The sequence below is a fragment of the Eucalyptus grandis genome, chromosome 4, assembly GCF_016545825.1.
Source record: "Eucalyptus grandis isolate ANBG69807.140 chromosome 4, ASM1654582v1, whole genome shotgun sequence".
Classification (NCBI taxonomy): domain Eukaryota; kingdom Viridiplantae; phylum Streptophyta; class Magnoliopsida; order Myrtales; family Myrtaceae; genus Eucalyptus; species Eucalyptus grandis.
In genome coordinates this window covers 22,732,290-22,756,470 of record NC_052615.1, presented here as the reverse complement: position 1 = coordinate 22,756,470, position 24,181 = coordinate 22,732,290, and the positions used below count along the sequence as shown (strand labels likewise).

Sequence of the window (24,181 nt, the reverse complement as noted above, 5' to 3'; positions counted from 1 at the left end):
TGAATTTTTGGTTTGGGCATTCGTATTGAGTTTTGATATCTGAATTGAGACTTGTTGGTACCCGAATTGAGAAACAAAAAGGAGGTTTAGTTATAGTAGCAGAGGGCTTGGATTGTAGTGATATAAATATTGTTTTTCACAAGTTAATAGGTTTAAGAAAAAATTGAGATAGAAAGAGTTTTAAGTTTTTTTTCTTGCCACATTTTGTAATTCTTAAATTTTCATAACCCATGGTTTTCCCTATAAGGGTTTTCCATGCAAATTTGTTTATCTTTTTATTCTTCTCAATTTTAATTTCAATGTAGTTTCCACATTGGTCATAACAATAATATATATAAAGAACTGAGTTCAACTTGTGCTAATAGTAGAGTCATTGGTACTAAGTTTGCTACGCATTTTACAAATAGAAAAGAGAACAGGGAAAATTATCTAAAAAGTTCTAAGCCTATTTGCACTTTTGTTAATTCAATCCTAAACTTTTCAATTTTGTTAATCGAGTCATAAATCTTTTCACTTCTTGCTAATTGAGTCCATTTAGCCTATGGTGAGGCATGTAGGCCGGTGCCGACGTGGATAAAGCAATTTTTTCTGATTTTTTTTCTTTTTTTTTCTTTCTTTTATTTTTGCTTCTTCCTTTTGCGGCCACGGGTTGACCTTGCCTAGGCTAGGTGAGGACGGCCCTCCCCTAGGCGCAACAATGGTTGGCCTTGCCTAAGCCAGATTGGGCGAGGCCAGTTAGCCGGCATGGCCGATGGCTAGTCACTGGCAAAAGGAAGAAAAATAAGCAAAAAAGAGAAAAATAAAAAAGAGAAAAAAGAATAAAAAATTTCAAAAAAATATTATTAAAAATTGTTCACGTTTGCATATGCATATGTGACATCGCCGACATTCATGTTCAATGATTTCCAATCAAAATTAGCCGGATGGACTCAATTGGTAAGAAGTAAAAATATTTATGATTTGATTGGCAAAATTAAAAAGTTTAAGACTAAATTGACAAAATGTAATAGGTTTAAGATTTTTTAAACATTTTCCCAAAGAGAACATGAACTAACCTTGACAGAGAAAAGCATTGCACAATGTCTACTAAATTCACAACGCATATTTCTCTAAGAACATGGAGATTGACAATGTGGATTTTGGCATTTACATTCATCATAAAGACAAATTCTTGGTTGAGAATATACACAAGAAAGCAAGCAAGCTTATTGATTTAGAAGTGGACTTTTTTTCAATGGGAAATTCCTAAAACTAATAAGAATAGTATTGATTAGAATTAGGGACCAAGTTTTATTTCAATTGAGCAATGCTTTGTTTGTTGTAACACTTTCTATAAAAAAAAAAAGAAAAAAAGAAAAACAAAAATCAGCAAATCAGTATGCTAGCTCCCTATCCTCAAATCCGTCCTTCTCAAGGGTTTAGTGTCCCAACGAATAAGTAATTGTGGGAGAGAAATATTGATAGAATCAAAAGTAGCAAGGAGCAAGCCTTGGCCATAAGAGAACTAAGAAAAAAATATGTATTTATATGTCATATTACACAAAGGTTTGCAAATTAAAGGGCTAAGGTTACAATCAATTGTTAAATTGTTAAAGCTTTCGTAAAAGCTAGACTAAGCAATAAGGTACCTCGTATTTTCACTCCGCCTTGAGCTGTTCGTAGCATTACCTTAGCCAACTCAAGTCCAATAGAAGCAAGCCCAACAGCAAACCCAACAGTAATAGTGGAAGCAGTACAAGTCAATGAATTTCTTATAAGTTCCTTACAAAAATAGATGGTTAATCAGACAACCGTTCAATGAATTATGACTTAATTATTCCATCACCAAAATTCATCCAAACAAAGTAATGAACAACTATGAATAAAAGTAATGGAATAACCTAGAACCCATTCTGACAGGGTAGAATCAGGACTCAATTGATTAACCTTTGCAATTCAAAGCAATCCAGGGTCCGACGGGTATGCGAATTCTTTCTAAATGATGGAACCTTAGTAAAACCAGACCTATTTTCCCGAGGCAAAGAAGCCTTCAGCATCGAAATGGTGATGCAGGGAGCTTAAATGCCGGTACATACAATGGCGACACTGAGAAGTAGAATCAGCAAATATTTCCTCAATTCTTGATCTAATTTATTTTAATTTCCTTAACTTGAAATAAGCTGCTTGGACTTTATCTTGCTAGAGATATAAAGAAAAACTTATGTTATACGGTTAAAATTTGCGTTTGGCCATGTATAATGAGCTCATTTCCTTATAGTCAAACTTATGCCGGAAAATAACTTTCCAGCGTGCAGTATTAGAGCATAAATCAAAAGGTCGAATCCTAATCTCTCTCTCTTCTTGTTAAAATATCTAATTTCTTATATTATCATTGTGTTTCTCTTGATATGTATATTTGATGTTGTCACTCATCCACATATTTTAAGTTTCGTTTTTGAAGCACCTCCAACACGGGAGGTGTGCGTCGAGACATACACTTGACATTCATCGCAATCTGTTTACACGAAGTTTAAACTTTCGCAAGAACATCCGCTGGACACACATGGATCGCTGGATCTAATTTCAAAGACTTGAAAAAAAATCACTGGCTGACAAGACCACGTCAATAATAAATAATTAACTTTGTCCATCGCATCTATAAAACATTAAGCCCACAATGGATCCTTCCTTTTACATTTACTATGCAACCAAACCTGCAAAATAAAAAAAAACAATTAGCCTATGGCATAGACTATGAAGCACCGACACTCTCCAAGAACCTTTGTGTTGTGTTGGACATTTCGACATGTGTCCGACACTCTTAGACACTCACAGACACTCTTCGACACTCGGTCAATATGTGTTGGAAAATCCGACACCTGGTCAACTTTCTCGATACTCTCTGATACTTGAGTTGAAATTCTGACATACGAGTTTCTGACATGTGATTTCGATATCGAGATCAATTTTAAAAAAATAAATTCAATAAATATATATAGGTGAAAAAATAAAACACAATAATAAAAATAATAAATGGAAAAATAAGAAAAACCTAATATTCTTTTCTCTTTTGACTCCCACTTCCTGTGATACATAATTAATCTATTAAGTTTTTTACTCCTTTTCCAACATATTAAACATGCGAGTCCAAAATATGGATCGCTTATTTTTCTTCAAGTTTTATGAATCATTGAAATAGAGTTGAATTTGTCAAATTGAAATAATGATTGATATTAATAAATGGCGGATTAATATTTTTAGTGTATATTCATTCTAGGCTTTTTTTTTTTAATTATTTATTTATTTATTTATGAATTTGATTCAAATTAATTTGATCGAAATAATAATAAAAATGATAATTTATTATGTATATATAAAAATATATATTTAATATACAATGTGTCGAAATTCTCTATTTTTTGAAAAACGACGTGTCGGCATGTCGTGTCATGTCGCATGTCGCATATCAATGTCGATGCTACTTAGGGCATAGATAAACATTAGACAAAACAAAAAGCACCCCAAACATAAGCTTATTAAAAAAGCACACATGCAATGTCAATCTTTTGAACCATTTTTGTCCAAATTCATGACCTTGCTCCCTCAAAATGCTTCCAATATTGAGGCATGCCTCATCCGCAAAGCCAAGGAATTCCTCAAGATTTTTCAAGTTGTATCTCTCCTTCAACCTCTTCCTGTGTTCTGGTTCCATTTTGAGAATGACGAGCTAAAATGGCAATGTTGTGATGTGAAGTTTAAGGACATGCATGTGTATATATACATATCAAGAGGTTTCTTGTCCTCTGTTCAGAGATATAAAATTACATGCAAGGAAAGCTGGTGTCCCTCCTTGTAGCAACATAGAGCAAAGCAAGTGCACAGTGAAAGTGAGAATAGTACAGTTTGATTATTATATCTAAACCTGATTTGTAGTGTTAGCATACAATGTATTAAGAATTACAATTTCAAATAACATATTAGAAAATTTTCTTCCGGCCGCTTCCCTAACTTCTAGAATTTTAAGAAAATTGTGCATATTTCACATGTTTAAATATAAGATATGTGGAATCTCAGATATTAAGAATTGAATTATCAATAAATTAGAATATATTCATTGTTGGTGAAATGTTTTTTCCACGTTGATCTCATCATTGTTGTTGCTAAAGGCTAAGAATGGCGTGCATAGCATACGTGCAAATCATGTGCGAGATATGAAAGCTTATGCTCCTGTTCGATAGTTTCAATAAGACTTGACAATTAACATTTTCATCACTTAATAAAATTAAACGCTTTTCATAATCATTGAGTTAAAATAATTTATAAAGTCAAACGATTCACTTAATTTGCTAAGTAAGGATGGGTTTACTTAATTTATACGATGGAAAACCTTGCTAGTTACACTGCTAAAAGCCTAAAACCTACTAATCATATTCACCATACCAAGTTTTGCAAGAAATCAATGTTAATCAACACTCACTATTTTGCTGTTACCAAACAAGAACTTACTTCATTTTCAACGCATAAAATGGTCAGTACTTTATTTATGACATGACGTATACTGAGATTCTCAAGACGGACAATTCTTCACCATCTCTTTTACAAAAGTCATTACCTATCATGTAACCCATTATATAACCTTTAGCCCATAATGGTTAGGATCACTCTTCAAACTTAAGAGTTATGCTTTGTTAGAAAAATTATCAAAATAATCATAAAATCTATTTTACTTTTGTTAATTCACTACTAAATCTTTTAATTATACCAATTGAGTTCTAACATTTTTACTTTTTGACAATTAAGTCCATTAAACTAAGTTTGGTTGGAAATTACTAACGTAAATATTGGCCGTCTTATATGGCATGATAATTATTAACATAGACAATATTTCACAACATTTTAATATTTTTGCAATTTTTTTTTTCTTCCCTTCTCCCTCCTTTAATCAGTCGTTGAGCCTTGGCAATTGACCAAAGGTGAGGGCCAGTGAGGTCCTCACCAGCCTTTGGTAAAGCTCACCCGTGCCAGTCACTAGCCAGGGAGAGCTTTGCCCAGCCTTGGTGAGGCTCAACCTTGCCATAGCTAGGTGAGGTTGAGCCTTGCTAGGCTTGGTCATTGGCCATTGTCGAGACCCCACAATCGGCTAGAGATGCAAGAAGGAAGGAAAAAAAAAATTAAAAAAAAAAAAAAAAAGGAAAAAGCAAAAAAATAAAAATAAAAATGTTAAAAAAATTGTTTATATTAGCGCCGATTGTGTCATAGAAAATGACCAATATCTATATCAACAATTTCTGACCAAAATTAGTTAAATGGACTTAATTGGCAAAATGAGAAGATTTATGATTTGACTGGCACAATTAAAATATCAAGGTTTGAATTGGAAAAAAAAAAAAAGAAATTTAGAATTTTTGGACAATTTTCTTTGCTTTGTTGTGAGACAAGAAGGAACTTAAAAGGGGTAAAGATCATTGGCAAAATTTTGAAATTTCATTTCATTTCCTCACATTTCAAAATTTCAAAATTGATCCCTTCATTCTCCCCCCCTCTCCTTTCCTTGTTCATCAATTTGTAAAAATCATAACTCAACATATGAGTGATTACGTTGATTTGAGTCTCAACCATTAAAATTCATCTTGACTTCCTTTCAAGCCTACCCTCTTGCAAAAGTTAAAAACACAGTAATATGCTCGCCAAACAAATTGTTTTGAAATTCAGCTACATGATACAAATATAAACTCTACACATGTGATGAGACCATGATACTTGAGTTAAAAATTCTACGTAGATGATTGATGCATTACAAGTCCACTCGTATTTGAATTATGACTATGCTTAATATTGGGGAGAGTATTTTTGTTATATAATTATCATTTATCTCACAATGCTTTACGTTGATAAGATTGAATGGAGATACCCACTAGAAAGTGTGACCATGTGGTAAGTGGCTATGGGTAGAGGTGTCAAAAAGCCCACGTCAGCCCAAGGGGACTCGACTTGGCCTGATCCTAAAATTTAGGGTATTTTGAGGCTGGGCCTAGCCTAGTCTTCTTCTGTTAGGGATTTTTAGATGTTTTTATTTTTAGGGTTGGGGTTGGGTTAGCCGCTGCGGGCTTTTTGACCCCAAGAGCATAGCCCGATCTCCCTCTCTCCCCTTCTCCCTCTTTGCCCAAGCATGATGAGGATGAAATCCTAAGCGTTGGCCCGATTCTCCTGGGTGATATGATATTCGAGTCTTGAGTGGGTCAAGTCAGGCCAATTGCTTCCCTATAGGGTTTTGGGTCGAATATCATGAAAATCCGACTTGACCGACTTGTTTACACCCCTAGCTATGGGCAACTCCTAGAATTAAATTCCTTCTACACTTGCAGTTACTCATTGTTCAAACTAGCCTTAAAAGCCAAATTGGGCTATGTCTTCTTTTAGGCCAGCCCAAATCTTTAAAAAAGCTAAAATGGTGTACCAAGAAAGAAACTTCCAAGCTCATCTCCATGAACCACGAATTCCTTTGTGGTTGGCCATTCAGTTTTGGGAAAATTTAAAATATGAGCTCGAAGTGCCCTTAATTTCTCAAATAAGGGTCAGAAGTGAATGCTGTCTCAAATAATGATTTGAAGTACCTTCATTTTCTTAAATAAAGACTCAAAGTGTGGACAATTTTTCAAATAATGGCCTAAAGTGATCATGTTAGTCTAAAAAAAAGGATGTGACCTCACTGATTGGCCAAGAGAATTTTCTTCCTATTCCATTTTCTTATTTTCTTTCATTTTTTCATTTTTCTATTTTTCTTTAAAAAAACCGAAGAAAAAAGAAGACTAAAACTGAAAATGAAAAAGAAAAAGACAGGTGAGAGGGCTCATTGTGCCTTTGTTTTTCTTTTTTTCTTTTTAAGTTCTAGTCTTTTTTAGTTTGTCTTTTTATAAAAAGAAAAGAGAAAATGGGAAAGAAACTAAGAAAATGTAAAAGGACGAGAAATGCCATTGATCTACCAGTGAGGTCGGGTCCTCATTTAAGATTGACATGCCACTTTAGGCTGCTTATCGAAACAAAGTCCATTTTCACTTTTATTTGTAAAAATGATGGCACTTGAAGCCTATATTTGAGACAAGGTTTACTTTATGCCCTTATTTGAGATATTGAGGCCACTTCGGACTCTCACTTGGAATTTTCCTTTTTTTTTTTTGGTATACAAAAGAAAAGAAAATACAAATGATCTCCAAATACCCCTATTTTACAACCTAACAAATTATGAAATGACTTTGTGGGAGATTGTGAGTAGAACATAGTATCCTATCGCTTCTCTATCACAAGATTGACAAATCAATTGGTAAGATAATTTTCTTCCTAAAAATTATGTTGCACATTAAATTCAAAGTAAGAACTCAACAATTTTCTAAGATCTTTGAATATAATAGGGCCAGTGTTGTCAATTCTAGTCTTTTGATTAACAAGTTCAGTAATACTTTGTCCATATCAATGATGAGTTTATGAAACCCGTATTGTTTGGTGAAGTCGAGTCCCAACCGCAGTTTCCAAAGTTGTACTTGAGATGATGAACGTATCCAATGAAAGAGGCAAAACCTCTCAACTTAATAATATATAAATAGCATGCCAAAAATAGCAAAGTTTCTCCTTGGGGTGTTAAGTTGGAATCTGTGCCTCTAGGTTGATTTGTAATAATTAAATAGAGTTGCTGGAGGAGCTCTTTTCTTTTTATTTTGTTCTCTCTTTCTTCTGTACAAATTGTTCCTTTTCTCTTTTCCTCAACCAAAAATAATATTTCCTATATATTTTTCCTTATTTCTGTTTTCCTCTATAGTCTTTTTAATCCAATCAAAGATAAATTGACTTTTTTTTCGCCAACTTATCTATTGAGAATGGGATTGTAATGTTTTTATTATATATTTCCAAAGCAATCCATTCCATGAATTTTTTAAGATTTTATATTTTTCTGTTTTACTTTGTTGATGGACCTTAAATATTATCTTGCAATTCGAATCCAAATACGAAATAAATTTTTCATTTTTTGACTGAACGTATTATGTGACAAACCAATTTTAGGATAATTAAAAAAGAACATTTCCATATAATTACAACAATAATATTTATCCCAACTAGTCTATATTCCACTAATGGGTTTGTATACAAGGGGCTACCAATTATAAACTCGGACCAATCAAAGATCCGGTTTGGATTCTGGTTTTCGAGTCAGCCGTTTCAGTCAATTGAATTGCCACGTCGACGAAGTTAGAAAATTTGCAGAGAAATTTATGATGTGTATATACAAAGGCACATGCATTTTCAGAACATCATCAAAAGAACGATGAAGGAATCCCAGCCGTCCATATGCATCAATTAAGAATGTGTCCAAGTCTTATCAGCAAAGAATGATTTGCTTTGATAACTTTCTCATGCGAAGAATGATGAATCCAATAAATCAAAAGCTGCTTTAATCCTCAAGCTCTTCCAAAGAGTATCTATAATAGAGCTATAAATCCCCACATCAGGAGCTAAACCACTTTGTTCCATAATTTTAAGTAGGTTATGAGTATTATCCAGCTCCCCAGGCCTACAATAACCGCGAATTAATGAATTGCACGTGACGAGGGACTGAGAGAGAGAGAGAGAGAGAGAGAGAGAGAGAGGGAGAGCTTGTTTTCCGAATTGATATTATGTGTACCATAATTTCTTGCGGATCAAAAGTGATGGTTGTTTGATCTCACGCTAGGTGACTTCATATCTCAAGCCTGCCTATTGGACGTATGCATGTCCAAACGACCTGAAAAGTCTTCAGCAATCGCGTCCATGTCAGAATCTACTGAGAAGAAGAGTTACCCACGTATGGAAATTGTTGGAGACTATAGAAATCCCATACGTGAGCCAGCGTATAGTGTGCAAACAATGTGAAATTTTTTTTGCTTATCATCCAAGAAGTGTGATGGACATTTGTGGTGACGCAATCCTATCAAGAGAGGCTTGACCGGCCGGCCAAGCATAACAATGGAATGTCATATTTTAACTATAATTAATATACATCGGTGCTCGATATATGATGCATTGTCTTGATATTTAAAAAAAAATATCGTACTTCGATTTTGTGCAATATTTTTCGAGAAATATCAGTTCTTCCGAATTCATTCTTTTGTATTTTGTGAAATTCGTCACTTTTTCTAGTAATATTTTTCATTTTTGGAACTTTAATATAAAAGTAAGTTACAAAACTAAAAAATTGGCCCCGACCTAGAGTGCCCAAATTTGGCAAGTGGGTTGGCTCGCTGGGATGTTTAATGGATCTTCAAGTAATTGGACCTCACACTTTGGCATCAGAACTATAATTAGGAATTTCAAAATTATACAACTAGGAAGCAACATATGATCAATTGATTAATTGGTATAGCAATGTAATACACAACTGTGGAAGAAATCAACATAGGCCGCGACCCACAAGACAAAGATTAGATGAGACGAGATGGCATGGCGAGATTCAAGAGAGCGAAAGATTGAGCGGCGATGCTGGAAAGACTAGAGAGAGAGAGAGAGAGAGGGAGAGAGGAGAGAGAGAGAGAGAGACCAGATTTAAGAAAGTGTCGCTGAAGAGAGAGAAAGAAAGAAATACCGTTTCGATCCCTTTTGCGATTGAACCGGACAACTTTGAAGGCACATGTATCTTGGTCAAGAACCTCTCTTTATTTTCCTTTGTGTCTTGGTTAACAAGCCCATACTCGGACGATCGAGGGCATATTTGTCATTTCGACCAATAAAAAAAACAGCTAAAAGGGCACTTTGTTATGGTCAAGAAGCTTCTCTTTATTTTGGGTATCCAAACTTATTTTTGGATTTACTTCCATTTCGGGTCTTACTCAATAAGTGCAGAATCTGACCGGAAAGCACCCGTCGAAGGCACATTTTTATCAGGTCCAGAAGCTTAGCTTTCTTTTTCATTTTTTTGGATTTTATTTCCATTCCGGGTCATCAAGGCCTTTTCCTGCATCTTCTCAAGCCCTATATATACCCCGCCTCTCACTCCCCTCTCATCACCTTCACATCTCAAAACACACAGGTTACGCCATTCTCTTCCAGTTTGGTTTGAAGCTGTGCTTGCCAAGCTTAGTGAAATGGCAATGTCACCAGAGAATGAACATCCAGTGAAGGCTTTTGGATGGGCAGCCAGGGACACTTCAGGACATCTCTCTCCATTCAAGTTCTCAAGAAGGTAATGTCCCTTCGTTTCGTTGATTCTTTATTTTCGGTGATGCATCCAAAAGTCCAACAGAGGGGAACATCTTTTCCTCAATATACATTGATTTTCCTTTTCACAGGACCACCGGAGAAAATGATGTAACTTTTAAGGTGCTATATTGCGGTATATGCCATTCCGATCTCCATAGTATCAAGAATGAATGGGGAATAACTTCTTATCCCATTGTGCCTGGGTATGAGTTTTCAAAAACATCATCCTTTTCGTTTCTCTTAGATAAATAAGACATTTTTGAGCCAATAATAACACAGATTGGACATTGTGTGCAGGCATGAGATTATAGGTGTGATCACCGAAATAGGCACCAAAGTGACAAAATTCAAAGTCGGGGACAAAGTAGGTGTTGGGTGTATGGTTGGATCATGTCGCTCTTGTGCAAATTGCAAAGATGACCTCGAGAATTACTGCCCCAAGATGATCTTGTCCTATGGTGCAAAGTACAATGATGGAACCACCACCTATGGTGGCTACTCGGACATCATGGTATCGGATGAACACTTCATAATCAAAATCCCTGACAACTTGCCTCTTGATGGTAGTGCTCCTCTCCTTTGTGCGGGGATCACTGTTTACAGTCCATTGAAGTACTATGGGCTTAATAAGGCCGGAATGCATTTAGGGATTGTTGGGCTTGGTGGGCTCGGACATATGGCTGTAAAGTTTGCTAAAGCCATGGGCCTCAAAGTGACCATTATCAGTACCTCTCCTAACAAAAAGAAGGAAGCCATGGACCATTTGGGAGCTGATGCATTCTTGGTTAGCCATAACACAGAAGATATGGCAGTAAGTTATAGTCACAACATATTATTTTCCCTGATGATGTATAGGGATAACGTTAACTGGATGTAGATTTATGTTATTACCTTTTATTTACTGCAGCTTGCAATGGGTACAATGGATGGCATTATTGACACCGTCTCAGCTGTACATGCTCTTTTACCTTTGTTCAATCTCTTGAAAATTAATGGAAAGCTCGTCATGGTTGGGGCACCACAGAAGCCGCTTGAGCTACTTGCTTTTCCACTCCTCATGGGTAAGCCTAAGAAGTATTTTGTGTTTTATAGTGTTTCTTAGAAAAGAAAACTACCTTCATAATTGGTGTTTATAAATGAAGTGATTTTAGTTTTAATAGAAGATTCATTCTGAGTTTCATGAATGCGAAAATTAGTAACAAATAAGACCAATGACAGGTAGAAAGATGGTGGGAGGAAGTTGCATTGGAGGGATACAAGAGACGCAAGAGATGATTGATTTTGCAGCGAAGCACAACATAGTTGCAGATATTGAGCTTATTCCTATGGATTATGTGAACACTGCCATGGAGCGTTTATCGAAAGCAGATATTAAGTATCGATTTGTCATTGACATCACCAATTCATTGAAGCCTTTCTGATGACGAGCCCGATGGATTACTACTTGGCTGATGGTGTTATCTCAAAATCATGTTTTACAACTAAGATTTTGCTTCTACCTAGTATGGTGATATTACTTCTTTGTCCCCTTTGGAATAATGTCGACTACTTTGTATAGATAGCAGCCTTGTTTTAGGTTGTTATCCTTAGAAAGTATGCAATTTACATAATGACGAGAGTTCCTTTATGTGTTGTAAGTAAATCATGCACTCAAAGCCAATGCCCTTCTTTAACAATCTTTTTGTGACTTCAAAAGAAAAAAAACTAAACAATTGGATCACATAACAAGAAGTTTCAAGATTCAGTATCACATTTGATAATACGATTTAAAGGAGAATCAGGGTATTTATATAATAGTTGGTCATTTTTAGCCCATGATAGGGTTCCATATCTTTCTTACTGGAAACTAGAAGCACATTGGCTTGAAAACAATTCAAAGATTCTGGGAACTAGGTTTAAGTAGATCCCTGAAAAAAGGAACCCGAACCGAAAATCCACCCAAACCCGATAATCCACCCAAACCCACTTTGAAAATAGGGTAGGGGTGGTCCTTTTCCAACCCACAAAACAACGGAGTCAACGTGTCATGACCTCTAAATTTTCAAGTCGGGTTGGGTCGAGTCAATCTGTTTTAACTCTTTGACTCTTTGTGAAAATAAGCTTTTTTTTTTTTTTTGTTTTTTTTTTGTGGGGGAGGGAATCTTTTTCTGTTTGAATCATTATTGAAAATTTGAAACATTCAAAGTTACACAATATCCCATCTTATTAGTCATGGAAGAAGTATAAAATTTCTATGATTCAGTATTATGAATGAATGAATGGAAAGAATTTGAACATCGCAGGCATACTAATATTTCTCTCTAGATTTGTTCATGACAAAATTTTGATTGGGCGCTTAAAAGGCCACTGATCTAAATAAAAATTTATGCAGCATTGCATCACTTAATAAATTAAGTTAGTAAACGAATCTCAGTATCTTTGACATTGCTCAAATAATTTACTAGTTGTGTTGGTTCAACTATGTTTGACCTGACTTGACCTGAAATATGAAGAATTTATTAAGAGTTAGCTTTTTAGTTTCTGTTTAATTTGTTAGTATGATGTATCGCACATATTAATTCTGCGGTTATATAAATTTGGTTCGGTGCTTAAAAGGACATTGACTCAAACAAAAACATATAGAGCATTGCATCATTTAATAAATTAGTTCACTCTTTGTATCTTTGAAATTGCTCAAATGATTCACGAATTGGGTGGGGTCAACTTGTTTGACCTGAGTTAGCCCGGAAAATGAAGAAATTTATTTTTTGACTTTGCTTGAATCATCATAATCATATTTGAAAATTGGGAGTAGTTAAAATTATACAATGTTCGATATTGTTAGTTAAGATATACGTAATATCCCCCAAAATAATAATTTATATAATATCAAAGGAGTGCAACTTTTTTGGACAGAAGCTAAAATTGGATACCATCATGCTAAATGTCGGAGCTTTATTAGTATAATCTTTTCTTTATTAGGAAAAAAAGTATAGTGTTTTCCTTCTAAGATACGTTTTACGTGGTTCGCCAAATTATGATTTTTAAACATTCTTTTCCTCAATCGATAATTTATATAATCATAGTCATTCTAAGATTTTTTCAATTTATGTGTAATATATTAATTTTGCGATTATTTAAAAACTATCATAAGGTCGCGTTCATTACACAAATGTTTAATTTATTCACTTGTCAAAGATATTTTTCCTAGTAATATTTGCACTTGAAAAACGTGACTTATTTTCTGAAGAGCAAAAATAGGACGAAAAAAAAGCATTAACTTGGTTTAAATATGAATCGGAGTTGGTGCGGAACCTTGGCCCCCTCTAAAAAAAATTGGAAGAACAACCTTCAATGAAAGATATTTCGCTGTTAGAGAAATTTCAACGAAACACGACCTATCAAGGCGTTGTAAGAGAACGAATTAGGCTTGCAATCCTGCAAGAGAAATTTATCATGCAATCTACGGGCACCCTCAAGTTTGTCCAGATTCGCAATAGCCATCACCTAACGATGTACCGATCACTTGATATGCTTCGATACCTTTCTCATGCAATGAATCCAACAAATCAAAAGCTACCCACGTCAGGAGCTAAACCACTTTCTTCCGTCATTTTAAGCAGCCTACGAGCATCATCCAGCTCCCCAATTCTACCGTGACCACGAATTAGAGAATCGCACGTGACGAGGGATGGAGGGAGCTAGTGCTCGGAAAAGAGTTTTCCGAAATGATATTCTCCTTCCGGTTCAAAGGTTAGGGCCATTTGACCGGGCACCATATTGCTTTTTTTTTTTTTTTTTTATCCCGAGGTGGCGTGTCGGATTTCGTTCTTTAGGAGTCTTCTTATCGTGTCAGATATTTCAATACGTGTTCGATACTCTCCGATGCTCTCCGACAATCGGTCAACATGTGTCAAAAAATTCAACGCTTGATTATCTCTCCCGATACTTAATCAACTCTTCCGACATTTTTCGACACGTGAGTCGAGAATTTCAGCATGAGAATTCAAAATTCCAACATGCATAGGGTTGATTTTTAAAATTTTCAATAAATAGATGGTCAAAATTTAAATATGTAAGAAAATAGAAAATAATAAAAATAATAAAAAGGGAAAAAAAAGAAAAGCTCGGTATTCTCTTTTCTTCCGACTCTCACTTCCGGTAACAAACAATTCACTCCAAAGTTTGTTTTTTCTCCATGTTTCATGGCATATTTATGTGCAGTTGAATTTTCAAATTGAAACAATAAATGATATTAACAAATGATTTATTAATGTTTTTAATGCAAATTCATTTTAGGCTCTTTTAATTATTTATTTATTTTTAAATCTGAATTAAATTAAATTGATTAAAATAATCATGAAAATTATAATTTATCATGTAAATATAAACATATATGTTTAATATACAATATGTCTCAACGTGTCAGAATTCTCTATTTTTTAAGAAACGGCGTATTAGCATGTCGCGTCACGTGTTGACGTCAATGCTATTTACAGTGTAACATCTAAACAATGTCGGAAGACCCTCTTTTAGGATCCAAGAAGCGGGTTGGGACATTTGTGGTGACACGGGGACCATAATCTCTATCAAGAGGGGCGTGTGCAGAAGCCAGGGTCTGCTAGCCAAGTGTTATTATAAAATACTAGAGTTTAGCTATTATTAATATATGCCATCATTCGATGTCCGGTGTATTGTCATTAATATTGGAAAAAAAAAATTACCGTATTCACTTTTTAGGCAATTTTCTTAAAAAAATTATCGATTTTTCAAAATTCATCTTTTTGGATTTTGTGGAATTCCTACCTTTTGTTGGAATATTTTAAGGTATAGAATTTTATATTTAAAATAAGTAAAAAAGAAAAATGGGCTCTGGGTATAACGTGGCCGAATTTGGCACGTCAGAGACTACGTTAAACTTTCATGCATTAATTAATTGATATGGGAATTGCTTTAAATAACTGCGAAAAAGGGAGGCCTACAAGATTTTATATATTATCTTCTTGGGCTGCAAGCAGGCGGAGCAGACCCGAGCAGAAAGAGAGAACTTTCGCGCAACGGTTGACTGGTCAAACAAACGGGAATAGATGATGACGCACAACGTCCGCTTCAATTCGCTCACTAAGCACGTCATCGCCGCCTCTTCCTGTATCTCCTCGAGCCCTACATGTATACTGACCACACCACCTGGTTCAGTTCGCTCACGAAGTGCGTCATCACCACCGCTTCCAGTACCTTCTCAAGCCCTATATAAGTACCAACGCTTCTCGCCTCCCCTCTCATCAGCGTTCTCTTCGCATCTCAAAACACACAGATAACCCGGTTCTCTTCCAGTTTGAGATTTAAGCCGTGCTCGTCAAGCTCAGTGAAATGGCAATGTCCACAGAGAATGAACATCCAGTGAAGGCTTTTGGATGGGCAGCCAGAGACACTACAGGGCATCTCTCTCCCTTTAGGTTCTCAAGAAGGTAACGTCTTTTGGTTTCCCTTTTCTTTTCGTCCATTCTTATTTTGGGCGGTGCACCAAAAAATTCAACGGAGGGGAACATCTTTCTTTCTTTTCAAATTCACTGATTTTATGTTTTATAGGGCCACCGGAGAAAAGGATGTAACTTTTAAGGTATTGTATTGTGGTATATGCCATTCCGATCTCCATAATATCAAGAACGAGTGGGGAATAACTTCTTATCCAGTAGTGCCCGGGTATGAGTTTTCAAAAACATCATCCCTTTTGATTCTCTTAGATAAATAATACATTCTTAAGTCAATAATGACACAGATTGACCACTGTATGCAGGCATGAGATTGTAGGTATGGTCACCGAAGTAGGCACCAAAGTGACAAAATTTAAAGTCGGGGACAAAGTGGGTGTTGGGTGTATGGTTGGATCATGTCGCTCTTGTGCAAATTGCAAAGAGGATCTTGAGAATTACTGCCCCGAAATGATCTTGACCTATGGTGCAAAGTACTACGATGGAACCACACCCATGGTGGCTATTCAGACATCATGGTATTAGACGAGCACTCCGTGATCAAAATCCCCGACAACTTGCCTCTCGATGGTAGTGCTCCTCTCCTCTGTGCGGGATCACTGTCTACAGTCCATTGAAGTACTACGGGCTTGATAAGGCCGGAATGCATTTAGGGGTAGTTGGGCTTTGGTGGGCTCGGGCATATGGCTGTAAAGTTTGCTAAGGCCATGGGTCTCAAAGTGACCGTCATCAGTACCTCACCTAATAAAAAGAAGGAAGCCAAGGACCGTTTGGGAGCTGATGCATTCTTGGTTAGCCGTAACACATAAGAGATGGAAGTAAGTCATAGTCACAACATATTATTTTCTTTGATGATGTATAGGGATGAGGTTAACTGAATGTAGATTTATGTTATTATCTTTTATTAACTGCAGCTTGCAATGGGTACAATGGATGGTATCATTGACACAATCTCAGCTGTACATGCTCTTTTGCCTTTGATCGGTCTCTTGAAAGTTAATGGAAAGCTCGTCATGGTTGGTGCACCGGAGAAGCCACTAGAGCTACTTGCTTTTCCACTCCTCATAGGTAAGCCTAAGCAAGTCTTTTGTGTTCTATAGTGCTTTGGAAAAGAAAACTACCTTCGTAATTGGTTTTTATAATCGAAACGATTTTAGTTTTAGTAGAATACTAATTTCGAGTTTCATGAATGCGAAAAATAGTAACAAATAAGACCAATGACAGGTAGAAAGATGGTGGGAGGAAGTGCCATTGGAGGGATAAAAGAGACGCAAGAGATGATTGATTTTGCAGCGGAGCACAACATAGTCGCAGATATTGAGCTTATTCCTATGGAATATGTGAACACTGCCATGGAGCGTCTATCAAAAGTAGATGTTAAGTACCGATTTGTCATTGACATTGCCAATTCATTGAAGCCTTTTTGATGATGATTTTGATGGATTACTGCTTGGCTGAGCGTGGATGAAGATTAGCGTTTGCCTACATTGTTATCTCAAAATCATGTTTTACAGCTAAGATTTTGCTTCTACTTAGTATGGTGACATTACTTCATTGTCCCTTTTGGAATAAGGTCGACTCTCTGTATTGATAGCAGCCTTGTTCGAGGTTGTTATCTTAAAAAAGTATGCAATTTATGTAATCACATGAGTTTCTTATGTAATCACATGAGTTTCTTTTTGTTACATCAAGCACTCAAGGTCGGTACCCTTCCTCAACAATCTTTCTGTGACAGTAAAAGAAAAAGCTAAACAATTTGATCGCATGACAAGAAGTTTCAAGATCCAATATCACATTTGATGATACGAGTTGAAGGATAGTTAGGGCAATTAAATGATAGCCCGTCATTGTGAGCCCATGATAGGGTCCCGTATTTTTCATTCGGGAAACTAGAAACAAATTGGCTTGAAAATAATTCAAAGATTTTGGGAACTATATTTAAGTAGACGCCACAAAAACCAACTTGAACCCGATAGTCCACCCAAACCGGCTTTGAAAATAGGATAGGGGTGGTCCGTTTCCAATGCACAAAACAACTGAGTTAACGTGCCATGACCTCTAAATTTCCGAGTTGGGTTGGGTCGAGACAACCTGTGTTTGACCCAATTTTACTTGACGTGAAAGTAAGTTTCGTTATCTTTTTCTATTTGAATCGTTATTGAAAATTCGAAACATTCAAAATTACACAATATCCCATCTTATTAGCCATGGAAGAAGTATAAAATTTCTATGATGCCGCATTATAAATGCGATGAATGGAAATAATTTCCACATTTAAGACATATTGCGATTCATCTTCTAAATTTGTTCATGACAAAATTTGGTTCAATGCTTAAAAGGCCATCGACTTAAACAAAAAATTACAGAGCATTGCTTCACTTAATAAAGTATTTTAGTAGGCGAATCTTAGTATCTTTGACATTGCTCAAATAATTCACTCGTTGGGTCGGATCAACTATGTTTGACCTGAGATTGCCTGAAATATTTGCACTTGAAAAACGTGACTTATTTTCTGAAGAGCAAAAATAGGATGAAAAAAAGTATTAACTTTGTTTAAATATGAATCGCGTCACCTTTTTAGAATGACTCATTTTATGATTTAGATCCATACACCTATTAGGACCGAACATGCCTAAATCCATTGGACTAGTAGGTTTACATTGTACCGTACAACTAAAATATGGGGAATGAATAATTAATGCACGTTACAATTAAAGTGTGCAGACTTCGATTCACAAATGTAGATTTTATATTCACTAATGTTTTCCATAATGGTTCGTGTCTTTTTTGTTTTTGCTAAACATCAGGATCCTAATTGTTGACTTTACAACTTGATAAATCACCATATAGGATTTCTTTTCCCCTAAAAAGAACACGAAAATCCTAAATCCAAGGCATATGAAACCTAGCTAAATAAATTCGATTTGGGCCACTTTATTCCATCTCTATTAGAATAATAATTTTATTTTTGATAAATTATACGGATGTACGTTACTTTCAATAAAGCTTCAGTGTTCCAAACATTGTTGAACTTACGGAAGAATATTCATTCTTTTGGTGTAAAACATCACATTCATGAATAAAAAACATGACATATTACACTTGCGTAGAAATACTTTAATCTTTTATTTATATCTTCAATTTCACTTATCGATTAATCATATAATAAGTAAAATATCCTTATTATCTTCAATTTCACTTATTAGTTAATCATATAATAAGTAAAATACCGTCTCTCTCTCTCTCTCTCTCTCTCTCTCTCTCTCTCTAATATGATTATATCATGCTAAATTCACAAGAAAATATTGGGTGCGCTCGAATCTGAGTTGATTCTAGGCCGACTAGGGTCGGCTTTGACAACAAATGAGGTGAAGGCGTGGTTTGTCGAGGCAGTGTGGGGCCTTGACCTCCTGGTCGATGGGAGCGGAAATGCAGAGGGTGTCGGAGGAGTTGGATAGGAGGTGGCAGTTCTAAAGGGTGGAGAAGGAGCGAGCAAAGAAAGAGGCCGAGATGGAGGTGATGCATTGACGGCGATGAGGAGCCTAAGGTCAGGCTCGAGGTTGAGGTCGGAGAAGGGAAAATGGCCACGTCGAGAAGAAGAAGAAGAAGAAGAAGAAGAAGAAGAAGAAGAAGAAGAAAAGACAAAGGAAAAAAAGAAGAGGGAACTGAGAGGCAAGACGGTGAGGGAGTGTAAGAGGGTTGTGGCGCGTTGGGGCTCGAGCGACAAGTGTCACCCAATGAATGAATAAGGATTTTAACAACGTGGAATCTAAGCAGTACCCAATATTTTCTCCAATATTCACATAGAATAGCGCAATATCCTTTTGCTTCATCATTGATAGTATGAAAATGGTAACAAATTCAAATGTCAAATCCATATTTTCATTAAATAATTACCGACAATGTAGGTAAGTTTTTAAAATGCAATTTCGCTCCTTGATAGTGAAATGGCTAGTATGAACTTCTAGATGGGGGGTGAATAGGTGTTAAAGCAAAATCTTTCGCGAAAACGTGTATAAAACTTTTTCTTTCATACTAGAATCTTCAAAGCAAAGAACTGGAATGAGTTCAGTAAATTTGCCAATGAATAAAAGAGTTTAGGGAAGAGAATAAGAACACAAAATTTATAGTTGTTCGGCTTAGATCAAGCGTATGTCAACTCTCCTGCACTGACAGCCTATTGACTGGATTTCACTAAGAATCAAAAGAGATTTTACAGTCTCACGTCATTGACTTCATAGTGTAGAAACTTTACTACACTCTTCCAAAGTCTCAGAAGTGTTTGTTTTCCCTTTTGAGTACAATTTAAGCTTGACAAATGAAATAGCAAAGAACTAGGCAGCTTCAGGCTTTGAAATTTTTCTTTCACGTGCTCTATCGAACAGCTAGAGAGTTCACCTTAAATACTCCTTGATGCCTTCACGACCGTTGGCACTTTCCAAAATAATTCTTCCAATCTATCTGTTGGACATAATCAATTAAGGAGATCTCAAGTCGTTTTGGGAATGTGATAAAAGCCCATCAATCCTACTCGCCCATACAATCAGGATCTTGGTTTCCTTAAGTAGAACCATCCAAGTATACTTCGCCTTTCAAGAGATCTAATTATCCGAATTGATTTCAATAAGAATATTTGATCATAAGATGCTATATACAGCCATAAGATCTTTCACGAACCATACGAACCGAATCATTAAGGATAAACCCACATCTGGATAAGTCTTCACTAGTCGGTTTGGAATCCGTCAGTGAGGTCAGACTTTAAGATTAAAGTCTAGCTATCTTCAGACTTTGACAGAAGAATCTGGAGTTCTTCAGACTATAATACTTGAGTCTGCAAGTCTTTAGACTAGACTTTTAGAAACGTTTTGTCAACTTCAAAACAGTAAATGAGTTTATCTTTCCCTTTTTAATGGTGGCAAAACTTTCCTTCAAATTTGAAAAATTTGACTTGCAAAACAACACTTAAGCAAAAATGTGATATCTTATGAAATAAGTTGATTAGGACCGAGATAGCATCAATTCTTCAAGCACATAAAACATGTTAATCCTGCAAGATAAGTAACTATCGAGCCACTATCAATATCACAAGCTTAATTACTACAAGTGTCAAAAGATTCAAAATCAAATAGCAATCAAGAGTCCAAAGTCAGTTCAAAGTAAAAGATCATCAAAGTCAAACAAATCAAAGAAAAATAAAGACAAGTCAGGGTCAAATTTGCAAACTCTCCCCCTTTTTGTCATCATCAAAAAGTGGAGAAAACGATAAAAAAAGGAGTTGGGTAAAATCAGGGCTGTTTCGGAATGCAAACAAGTTGGAAATCCCCCATAGACTTGACAGTCTCTTCCAGCTTCCTTAGGTCCTCCTTTACTTGCTCAATATCATTACCCTTTGCAGTGACTTGAACTTGAAGCTTAAGGGCTTGCACTTGATCGTGTAGAGAAACTGAAGTGGCTTGATGTACTGACTGCATGGACTGAAACTCACACTCCAATCCATAAAGCTGAGCTTTGATCTCCACAAGGAGCTCGAGCAGTCTCTTAAGGTCTGCTGTATTATCTGTCTAAGTACTCGCTTCAGCACGATCTGTTTGAGTAGTGTTAACTGATGATGGAACCTCAACTAGAACATCCAGACTTGGAGATGATGCCTCATTACCAGCTTCAGGAAATTGAGATGCATATACATCCTTTGGATTGGCAGGAGAATGACTAACATCATCACTAGTAAAAGTAAGTGAACAAGTAGCTCTTTTTTCAGCAACTCTCCCTATTCCAGTGCCTCAGGTGGAGAAAAATATTCTTCTTCTTGTTCTTGCTCATCTTCAGCACCAAGGTGATGTTGTTTGCCTTCTTCTCCAGCAAATGTAGGTTCAAGAGAATCATCTTGATCCTCTTCTTCCTCTTGTTCTCTATTCTTCCTCTGTTCTTCCTTCCTCTTCTCTTTTTGCATTTCTCTGCTCTGTTTCTTCTCTTCCTCTTTGCTCTCGGTCTTCTCGCCTTTGAAAGCTAACAAAACTCTGAAAAATCTTTAAGGCAAATGGGGAGAGTGTAAGGTCATTCTCTTCTTCTTCATCCTGCAAAATGAGTGCTCTCCTCTTTTTGACTAGTGTGGTTATGGGCTCTTTGCCTTTCCTTTTTCCTGCTGCAGAGTCTTGCTTTGCCTTGACAGGGGACTTCTCCTTAATGCTCTCTAAAATCTTGTTCAGTTCATTCAGATGCATCTTGGAAACCATCTTCAATCCAACTACCATTGGAGCAATAGTTCTAACACACAGAATTTTAGGAGGCTGAATATTGAAAAGTTGGAATAATCGAGTAACAAGAGCAGAATAAGGGAGTTGTCCCTTTTCCTTCACCACTGTCCGATACATATGCATGAGAATAGTGTGAGGCAGAGAGAATTCGAAACCAATGTTGATAGCATACATCAGATTAGCTTTAGAATGAGAGACATCGGTCTTTGATGTCGATTTTGGTCTTATGTAGTTGATAATGATCATATGGAGCAAGATATTGGAAGCATACATCCTGGAGTAAGAAATCCTGCCTTCAATAATCCTATCCCGAACAAGCTCCAAAGTGGCATGACCAACCGACACACTGATTGGTTGGAAACTACCTCTTTCCACCCCAATCACATCAGCCATAGTGTCTACATCGACCACAAAATCTTTGTCCCTCACCATAAAGGAAAATCTATTTGCATCTAAAAACGATAGATTTGAATAGAAGTAAGCCATAAGTTCTGGGAGAGCAACCGTTGTCTTAGAGCAAAACCTTTCGGGTTGAAGGAGTGCAAATTTCTCCCTTAGTTACTTTCAGTGAATCTAGAAAATCAAAATCCACACTCCTAAGGTTCATAACCCCTCTCTTTAATAGTTTCGAATAGGCGTTCTTGTGGTCTTTAGAACGAAAAAGATCCGTCCATTCACCACGAACTTGTGCAGCGACGCCCAACATGGGCTGAAAGTTTATGAATATCCTCTCATCGTCATCTTTTCCTTCAGGCTGATTAAAGGATCGAAACCGTGGATCACTTGGAAAGTTTGCAAAAGTTCTAGCCGCTAAACCAACAAGCGCAATGCCCATACTTTCCATTGTATTCAGAAAATGAGTTTCATTTCTGTACCCTTTCTCGCTCAACAACTCATCATTAAACGTCATTACCGTACCTACCTCCTTCAACTTGGAATAAAGTTTCAAGAGAAAATTTGGGCTAAAGAGTCCTTAGAGGTTTATCGTCTACAACGATCTCTTCTTCAGCATCGTGCTGTGGAGGAACTTGAGTCCTAGGTTGAGAAGAGTGCCGCGGTTGAGAATGTTGTTGTTGACTTTGTTGTTGTTGCTGTGGAGAGTCTTCTTGCTCGGTCATATCAAAGTTCGTAGGACCCTCACGCATATGCTGTGGTCCCCTGCTTGCGATTCTCGAAGACTTTCTTTGAGAAGACATTGTCATTGTCTTTAGGAGAGTTCTCAACTTGATCAAGAAAAAAGGTGAAAGCTTTTCGGATTAAACTAGAGAGAAAGTATGAGAAAGTGAAGTTCTATATTCTAGCATTTTGTGAGTGAAAATGAAGAAGAAGAAAATCAACAGTATATAAAGTAGATGAAATGAGGTATACGGATCGCCATAAAGGAAAAAGTAAAACTGCCATTTAAAAAAAAATGAGAAATTGCCTTTTTGAAAAACAACCAAAAATTCAAAACTAAAAATAAAATAAGTAATTAACGAATCAAAAAGTAAACGTATCTTTTCAAATTTTCACCCGAAAAATTTAAATTACTAGAATAAAATTAACTTACAATCGCAACTTTTGGTTATACTGAGTCTGATCATCTTCAGACTTTAACTAATAAAAGATATGATGTTCAGTCTAGTGCGAATAGACTCAAATAGACTTTTCTCTAGTAGCTTTGTAAATATGTATGCCAACTGATTCTTCGAGTCAATAAATAGTATCATAACTTCTCCATTATGAACATGATCTCTAATGAAATGATGTCGAATTTTTATGTGCTTTGCTATTGAATGAAGAATTGGATTCTTTGTGAGCTTGATGGCACTGGTGTTATCGCATTTAATCTTGGTGCATGAGTCTTCGATTCCAAAGTCTCTTAACTGTTACTTTATCCACAAGATTTGAGAACAACAACTTCCAAGAGCTACATACTCTACTTCTGTTGTTGAGGGAGCTATAGTACTCTGCTTCCTTGAGAACCAAGACACTAGCTTGTTGCCTAGCAATTGACATGTACCATAAGTACTCTTTCTATCGACCTTGCAACTTGCTAAATCTGCATTTGAATATCCAAGAAGAGTAGAGTCTCCTTCTTTGGGATACCATAGACCTAGCTTTGAGGTGGTTACAATGTATTTGATGACGCGTTTTGCAGCACTTAGATGAGACTTTTTGGGATCTGATTGGAATCTAGCACAAATGCAAACAATAAATAGAATGTCAAGTCTAGAAGTAGTAAGATAAAGAAGCGAACCAATAATACTA

The 24,181-nt window shown here is 36.2% G+C and overlaps 1 protein-coding gene and 1 pseudogene across 1 annotated transcript; both read left to right on the top strand.

Moving 5' to 3' along the window:
• Nucleotides 1-10,088: 10,088 nt before the first annotated feature.
• LOC104442828 (probable mannitol dehydrogenase) lies at nt 10,089-11,624 on the top strand. Its single transcript, XM_039310816.1, has 5 exons — nt 10,089-10,186; nt 10,293-10,406; nt 10,501-11,014; nt 11,111-11,264; nt 11,422-11,624. Exons 1-5 carry the CDS (start codon nt 10,089-10,091, stop codon nt 11,622-11,624), a joined length of 1,083 nt encoding a protein of 360 aa, XP_039166750.1.
• A 3,821-nt stretch (nt 11,625-15,445) lies between these two features.
• Nucleotides 15,446-17,311, top strand: LOC104430033 (annotated as a pseudogene).
• Nucleotides 17,312-24,181: the final 6,870 nt, after the last annotated feature.